Genomic DNA, 9,316 nt, shown 5'->3' on the forward strand with positions numbered 1-9,316 from the left:
TAATTTACAAAATGTGTGTGTGTGTATGTATGTATGTTTGTATGTGTGTTTGAATTAAAATTTTGTTTATCAAACTTCCTTAATTTCAATTTTGTGTGTTCCAGTGGGCCAGATTTTTTGTTTACTGAAATTGGGTTGCTTGAAGCGCTGGCCGTGATGCGTGGTCTGATTTAATACGACATGATGCAAATTTGAGTATAGTTATACCTCTAACATTGAAATTTAAAATTTTAAATATAACTCGTATCTTTATTTGAAAAAATAATTTTTTATATAAATTTAATGACAATAATATTTCTAAGATATAAAAAATTTTAAATATTATAAATATAAAATTAAATTTCAATTGTTATAAATAAATAGAAATTATATGTCAAGTATAAATTCCCTAAAAATTAAATTTAGTTCATCACGCCTTTCGGTGCTTATTAATTCAATTGATAAAAATCTTAAAAATACTTGGATTGAATTTGACTTTTTGAGGGAAAAGGGTTCATAGGGCTTAGTGCGCCCTCAAACATAATTTTCCTGCATAAACATGAATGCCAACATAAATTATATATATATAATTATACATAATTTTCCTGCGTAAACATGGATGCCAACATAATTTTCCTACATAATTTTCGTGCATAAACATGGGTGCCAACATAAATTATATATGTGAAATAATTACATAATTTATGTTGGCATCCATGGTTAAACACATTACAGGTATAACAATATAATTTAGCATACAAAACATATAGATTTTATAGCCTGGGGAACAAGAACAAGCAGGAATGGTTCAACGCAGAGAAGCTGTCTATCACTAACAAAGAAAAGGAGTCTCATTTTTTACCAAGGTGGCAGCATTTTAAAAATGAGTTCTTGCGCAGAGTGGTTCCATGGGAGAGAATTACAGTATCATGGAAATCATTTCCATTTTCCGTTAAAGCTAACACTAAAAACTGCTGTGGTTTTTCATTAGATTCGCGTTATAAGTATTTTGCTCTACACTTTTGATCCTACATCAACCTCATTATTTGTATTCCGGCATTTGGTGGATCATCTGCGTCAGCTTTATGTTCTTCCACCTCAACACTTTCTGTTGCAACCTGTACTTTCTCCTTCTGTGAATATATATATATATATATACATATATATCTATATATGGTTGAAATTTATATAAATAACAGAAAATATTTATGCATTTACATTTCTAACATCTAAGCTTTAAGATAAAAAATAATGTTGTTAATTTAAGCATAAATAAATTTGTTGTGAATTAGAAGGTCTATAGCGGTGAGTAATGAATTATCATCTTAGAGTTACACAAAAATCCTATACACACTGAGTAGAAATTAGAGGAGACACTTCAATTTTTTAAACTAGGAAGGGGAAAAAATCATAGGGCATGGCCCAGTTGAAATAATCCACAAGGAATGTTAAGTACACCGGTGTACTCTTCTTCTGAATTAGAGAAAAAAAAGTTATAAAATTTGCTCACAGCTTGTGCAACTTCTACTACGACCTTTGTGGTCAGCCGAAATTCCTAAAACAATCATCTGCAACCCACATAATCAATTCCCACCATGATATTCAACTATAAGCCATAAGAATACCTGGCATTACAACCACCGTTTATAATATTCACAACGGGCTACTTGCTCCATAGCAACCGACTACATCCCTTGTAGCCTACTATCATCGAGAATTATATTCATTACACTCATGTTACGATTATTCTTGATGAACTACTATTGTACATTTATAATGATCACCTTTATAACTTCATCTTCCAAAATTTAGATGAAGAGGGAACATGTATACTCACTATTCATAGTGAATTATTACATTTGAACCGTAGTTAGTAAAATACGACCACCATTTATAATATTCCACGAAATTGAGGTGTCTCATCCTACTCATTTCTCTTTAATTATCTAAGTGTGTATTGGGTTTTCGTTCAACATGAAGATGCTAATTTATTACTCTACCATCATAGACATTCCGACACACCTCAGTTATAAAATTTGGATGAATTTGGTGCTCTTATTTTCTCATAAGAATATAATTTTTCTTTTATTTGTCAAGTGGAGATATGGAGATTAGTCCTTTGCCTTGATATTGTTTACAAAGTCTAATGTTATTGTTTTTAAACCATAATTATGGCCGGGCTTCTTTAGGTATAGGATGTGTGAATGAAACTACAATGCTAGCCTGAATCACGTAAATAAAATAGCTTTATTTTAAAACTATAATTATGGTTGTCTTTTGGTATAGGATGTGTGCATGAAACTACAATATTAGCCGAGTCATGTAAATAAAATAAATTAATTTTTAAATTATAATTATGGCCGGGTGTCTTTAGCAATTAGCATCGAAGCTGTCGAAGGAAATATAATGTTAGCCGTCAGGTAAATAAAATAAATTTATTTTTAAATTATAATTATGGCCGGACCTCTTCAGGTCTTTGATTGGATGAAACTATGATTATAAAATCTGGATGGATTTCATGCACTTTTTTTTTTATAAAAAATATGATTTTTTTGAGGCCTTCATGTCCGCAGGAGACTAAAGAGATTTGTCGTAAGTTTTGCCGTTGTTTACCGTCTACAGATGAATCACTTCCATGTGAGGTTGATTGGGAAAAAAAATACTCGTTTTCTTGTGATCTGGCTCGGTAACACAGGGGAATATTCCTCTTATATTATTCCACGTTATTTAGCTGCTATTGTGGTGATATTGATGTGTTATTGTGTTATTATAATACAGGAAATATTCCTAGAACACAGTAATAGATGAATACCTCAATAATAACACATGAATAACGAGGAATAATAAGAGGGGGAGTATTCCTAGAGAATTGTTTTTATTTTTCTGTCACATCCACGTAACGTAATTTTTTTGGACTCCTAGATCCGAAAGTTTTGCAGAGCAAATATTAGCTGAGTAATGTAAATAAAATAGATATATTTTTTATGTTAACTATTTCTATAATTGTAGAAACAATAAATAATTTAATCTTAATTGAATTAAATGTTTTTTTTTTTATGAATTTAATACTTTTGGATGTGATAGATTCAGGTTTATAGGATTTATTAAATCCTATTTAAATCAAATCCTGGTTGTAGGATGAGAAGAGACTTGCCTCAGTAATGTATCCTCTTATCTTTGGGGCTTGTCAGCTCATCACACGAGAAATCTAATTTTTCTATGTATTGACAAATCTAGAGAATTGACTTTCACCTGGCAGCATCTCATGCTTCTCTCTGCAAGGAGCAATCTCCAGTCACACATTCATGATTTTAGAGTTCATTTTTTCCTCAAGGGTCGTGTCTTCCTAAAGGAAAGATTTATTCCAATTCATCTCATCCTGCCTGTTGAGGTATATCAAGGATTCCTAGAGGGAATGCAGGTTAAGGCCAGTCATTGAAAAAGGTTTTTGATTGTTGAGGCCCTCTCATGCTGTTTCAGAAGACATGTACAAAAGTTATTTTGAGGATATAAAGGATATTAGTGATGATATTTATTCGAACTTAAATAATAGTACTCCCTATAGTGTTTTATATTTAGTTGTGCGAGAATGAAATTGGGAGTCTTGTGCATTTCTTTTGTGATGATCTTTCCTTATGAAGAGGGATTGGAAGCTTACTTCTTTTATCATAGATTATATTGTTGCTAGACATGGTGATAGATGTCCTTCATCGTAGAGAATGAAAGGCAGATATGCAAATAGAAGGAGAGGTTCGATTTACTTTGGGAGGGATCTAAGAAAAGAGTCAAAGTGTCAGAGAGGAAGATCACTAAAAAAGCTTTTTTGGATTTGAACAATCTGGAGGAAACCCATCCACTCGTTGGGCCGATGATATCAGGACCATGTCTCCCTCTGCCGTTGTTTGTTCAAGTCTGTCTAATGAGAATTTTTCTTTTGGCTCAGTTTTTCTTTTTTCCTTGCTTTAGAGTTTGCTGATTATTTTGATGGTTGGATGTCAGCATCATAGGAAACTGTGAAATTTAGATTTTATGTCCAGATAAGGCTCTTAGAAACCCAAGGCTAATGCATCATGTGTTATCTGTCGAAGACAACCCAATCTGATTTTATTCTTCTCTATGCTTTTCTACTCACTATAAAAAATTCAACTATAATTAGAGGCTTTTTGTGTGTCAAAAGTAGCATGCCCTTTTTCGACGGCATAACAACCAAATATCAGTGATTTAATTTATAACTGCATAACTCTACTAAATTCCTTGCTTTTCTTAGAAATTATTTCTTATGACATATTTAGACTTTCTGACCATATAAAATGTTGGTCAAACCCAAAATAATAACTTATGCCCAAAAGTCATTAGTAATTATTGGATACATTTTTTTTAGGTTATAAACCAACTAGTATATGATAATAATTGATGGCATTAAATGTTGGTTATGATGTTATTTAGAATTGACGACTATGAGTTGTCTCTTAGTCGTTCGAAAGTGTCTTAATCCACAACCCAGCTCCAAAAGCCCTCATTTTATTCTTCTTCTCTCCCTTTCACGCACGAAAACCTCTTCATTTCCCTCCCTGATTTTGCCTAAAACCCTTGCCTTTAATCTAGAAGGATGCAACTGACCTAGCTGGGAAGATAACAAGGGGATCGTAGTTACAGAGACCACCGAAAGGCTCATTTTAAGCATCCTTCTGCTCAGCCTTTACAAAGTTATCTTGTTCTCGCCATTCTTCCTCTTTACTTTTTCTTCTTCTGTTTCTCTCTAAAAACTATTTACCTCCTTTCGAAGAGCAACCTAGATAATCAGAGAACCAAAACTATATTTTATTTTGGGGTCAAGAGCAACACCCAAAGAAATGTCTGCCTTTGGTTAATTACTTTTTGAGCTATACCCAATACTCTCTTTTAAAGAAGTTTGACATACAGTTTTTGGATAACTAGTGAATGGGTATACCAAGAATTTTTTCATCTTAAATAGAATTATCACAATGGTTTCAAAGTCATATCAGGCTATATGGTAGAGGGCAAATCACCTATCCCATACAAACGACAGCTTATCAGAACTTAAGGCATATGGAATAATATCAATGATATGTTAAAGAAACAAAATGGGCTCAAATAGGGTATATCAATAATAAGTATGTCATTTTTAAGTAGGTAAACATAGACGAGGTATGATTCTATGAATACGTCATCACAAGCTATTAAGACTCTAAGATCGAGATCGTGATGGTAGTCGATCCAATCAAACAAAAAATCCTTTGTCAACAATCCATGTACTCTTCGTCCAAGAAATCTCAATTGCCCTAAAGTCAAACATAAGAAGCATCTAATTCTCTATGAGCCTACTAGGATGGAATTGGTAGAAATGAGACTTACATGGCAAGAAAATGACAAGGAAGCCTCTGAAATGAAAGGAAAAGAAAGATAATGTGCACACTTCACACTCAATAAACACACAAATTGAATCAAACAAAATGTTTAACTAAATTTTCAAGTTGGTGTTGATATTGGGCAAAATATGTTATATTGTTCCTTACCTAAAATAAAGGTAAAAAGAGGAATATTAAGAGAATTATATTAAGAAGGCATTTAAAAATACTTTTTCGAAATTAGTGTATCTTTCATATCTCTCATCTCAAAGTTAATGACACAAAAGCACATTAAACATATGCCAACTCAAAATTTCTCCATTGTATTGAGGCATTAAGTAATGGAAACCAAGGGTAGTTATTTGGATATATCAATATATTTATAATCTAATATCTATCAAAAAAACTTAATATTTATTAAAAATCTTGATATTGTGTTGTCACATATATCAATAAACCTACCTTTGGTACATACAAATGCTGTTCATTCTCCATTGAACATCAGGTTTCTACTGTAATTAGTTTTCAGTCTGAGCAATCCAAGTTATATCCAAAATTTTATCTTCAAAATACAAGACAATAGTTGAGCAAATTCATCGTATTTTGTTTACTAGGGATTCAATTTATTTTGATTCTTATACTTATATAAGCATGCTATTTATTTAGTTGCCTTCGTTAACGTTGCCACCATGAGTTTTCAGAACTTGAGCTAGTTACAGTGCTGCCACACGATAAACTGAAACACTAGCTTTTGAAGTTGGTACCACTTATTTCTTTCATGCTTCAACATCATTTTTTCAAATCTGATGAAGAATTTTGCATCATCAATTTATGTTGGATGTTATTTTTAGTTTTATGTACAATATATGTATGCAATGCCAAAACTACGTTTTATAGATTTTTTTATTTTCCATATTATTGTAAAAGATATTATTCTTTATCTTATTTGCCTTTCATTTTGTACATTTTTTTCTTAAAGAAAGTTTAAGCGCATGTATAATATCACTAAAAAATAACACTATTATAACTTTTTTGAAATGAAATTCACATTTTCATGCATAGGTTTTAAGGACCAAAGTGCTACGTATGTATGAAAGTTTAGTTCTAAGAAATGTAAATACATAAGAATTACATGTAAATTTCTCAAATTCTTTAGCAAGTTGATTGGCATTCACTTTGTGGGCTTTAAAGAAAGGCTTGCTAGCATAATAATAGGTTTTTGTTTGAACAATACCTGACATGCTAGTTTTTATTCCCTTATAATTCACTCATAGTAAATTTCTTTACGTTTCATCTTTTCAGTTACAATTCAGCCGAAATAGGGGTACGTTATGCAAAATGCAATTTTGGCATAAGAATAAGTGGTGACTTTTTTTGAATTGCTATTCCTGCAATTTCACTCATATCCAAAATATCATCCTTCGATTCTTCCGGAACCTCCCAGTCGAAATTTCGCAACAAATTCGCGAGGGTGCATTCAATAACGATGATTGAGAAGCCTATCCCCGGGCAGGCTCTTCTCCCTGCTCCGAACGGTATAAGCTGAAAGTGTTGTCCTCTAAAATCAACACTGCTATTTATGAATCTCTCGGGCCAAAATTCTTCTGGCCTGACCCAATAATTAGGATCTCTAGCAATTCCCCAAGCATTGATTATGATTCTTGTTCCAGCATGAATGTCATAGCCTTGCAACTGAGTGTCTTCTGTTGTGAGTCTGGGAAGTAGCAGAGCAATTGGAGCGTGCAATCTTAGTGTCTCTTTGATAGTTGCTTTGAGGTAAGTTAATTTGTCGACATCTTCCTCTTCAATAAACTGTTTAGATCCAAGTGTTTCTCTTATCTCCCTTTGAACCTTTTGCATCAATGTTGGGTGGTTGACGAGCTCCGCCATGGCCCATATTAATGTGGTGAAGGTTGTGTCTGTGCCAGCAGCAAATATTTCCTGAAATAATTTATTAGAAGGAAAAAAATTAGGCCAAACTTTTTGTTTATTTTTACGTATATATACATATATATATGTAATTTTAGAAAAATATGAAATTAAACTGACCTCATATTTTTCACAGTTTAAATGAAAGAGCGCTCTACCTCAAATTTTTTATGATTCAAAGCCTTGGTGTTTACTTTGTGATTTGTGCCCCACATTCATGTGATTATTACAAGGTCATTGTCACTTTTAAAGATAAATTCCTTAAAATTTTCTAGAATGATTGTCTATCGTTCATATATGATATATGTTTTCTGGAGTAAATGTTAAATACTTACTAGAATTAGAGCTTTAATATGCTCTTTATCAAGGGCGATGTTAGCATCTTTGGTATCATGTTCGTCTTTAACTGATAACAACACATCCACCAAGTCCACACATTCTTTGCTGCACCCAATCGCATTTGAACTCTTTTTTCTATTCAGATGCTCCTCCAAAACCCGCTCCAAAAACTGATCCAACTCCCTCGAAGTCCTCCTCGCTCTTCCCTCCAACCCAATGACCCTATCCACCCAACCCAGCCAAGGAACAAAATCCGCCATTGGGAAGCTCCCCAACAACCTCTGAAACTCATCCAACATTTCTCGAAATCTCGTCTCCCCAGAGTACTTCCTCCCCAACGCCACCCTGCATATGATATCATTCGTGAGAACCCCCAACCTCTTGCTCAAGTTCACCGCCTCCGCCGCCGCTGAAGCAGTGCGAATCTCTTCAATTAGGAGATCTATTTCCTCCTGTCGCACGCGCTTGTACGATTGCACGCGCCTGCTGCTCAGCAGATGGACGATGCATATCTTCTTCATCATCCTCCAATAGTCGTTATAAGGCGAGAAGGCGATATCCTTGGTATTGTAGAGGAGATGGTTGGCCATGGACGACGGTGGACGACTCGCAAAGATGAGGTCTTGAGTCTTCATGACTTGTTCTGCGAGTTCTGCGGAGGAGATGACGACGGTGGGGGCGACGATGCCTAATCGGAGAAGGATGAGAGGGCCATATTGTTTAGAAAGGGAGTTGAGGGATCGGTGAGGAAATGAGCCGAGTTGGTGGAGGTTTCCCAACAGTGGGAGACCTCGCGGGCACGGCGGAAGCTTATTTGCGGCGGCGTCTTTGCGCTTGCGGAGGAAGAAGAAGAGGAGGAGAATTGTTAGCAGGTTTAGGAGGATCATTATGGTTGCCATGTTGGGGTTTTTACTAGGATTGTGCTTGCTTTGCTTCTGTGCTTCTTTTGGATGTGTTTAATAAAGTCACCTGTCGATTAAGAAGATGATTGATACCTTAAAAATCTACTTTTTTTGTGTGGACACGAAGAATAAGAATTTTTGTTTTTTATTTTATTTTTTGAAAATGAAGAGCAGGATTTGGGATTCTTCATTTTGTAAGCGCAACCAGAGAAATGAAAGATTTATATATGCACCCCTCAACGTATGCGTACTTGTATATCTAGCACCTTGATTTTAATTTGTACTTATATATACCACTATTTTATACATGAAAAGGAGTATTTCAATTTTTAAAAGTTGAAAAAGTGGTATTTTTAAAATATTTGGATACTATAAAAGTAAGAAAACTAAAGTTTAGATGTTAGATATGTAAATACATAAAAGTTGGGTGAAGTATGTAAATGCCCGATAAAAAATCTCCTATCACAAAAAAATATCTTGTCGAGGTGTTGCATCATTCAATCATTTTTAAGAAAATCATTTTCTTTCCGTACAAGACTCTCTTTATTATCATTAATAATAATAAAATATTTTAATTTTACCATCACAATAGTAAAAAAAGAATTTGTTGATGATGTTTTAAAGAAAATCAATGGTAGAAAATCAGTAAGACTTGATATCGCAATTGCAGTGTGAATTTGATTAGAAGCTTTGAGAGTTTCTTAGATTACTAAACTTTTTAATATTATCTTAAAAACTAAAAGGAGTGGAGGAAGAGTATTTTGGTTCCTATTTTTAAGAATAAAGGGAATGCACAAG

General features: G+C 33.7%; 1 protein-coding gene across 1 annotated transcript; it reads right to left on the reverse strand.

Moving 5' to 3' along the window:
- Positions 1-6,504: 6,504 nt before the first annotated feature.
- LOC110023992 (cytochrome P450 71A1-like) lies at positions 6,505-8,570 on the reverse strand. Its single transcript, XM_020723672.1, has 2 exons — positions 7,613-8,570; positions 6,505-7,289 (listed from the first exon to the last, which is right to left on the reverse strand). Exons 1-2 carry the CDS (start codon positions 8,513-8,515, stop codon positions 6,678-6,680), a joined length of 1,515 nt encoding a protein of 504 aa, XP_020579331.1. The 5' UTR covers positions 8,516-8,570; the 3' UTR covers positions 6,505-6,677.
- Positions 8,571-9,316: the final 746 nt, after the last annotated feature.

This window comes from Phalaenopsis equestris, unplaced genomic scaffold (assembly GCF_001263595.1).
Source record: "Phalaenopsis equestris unplaced genomic scaffold, ASM126359v1 Scaffold000240, whole genome shotgun sequence".
Classification (NCBI taxonomy): domain Eukaryota; kingdom Viridiplantae; phylum Streptophyta; class Magnoliopsida; order Asparagales; family Orchidaceae; genus Phalaenopsis; species Phalaenopsis equestris.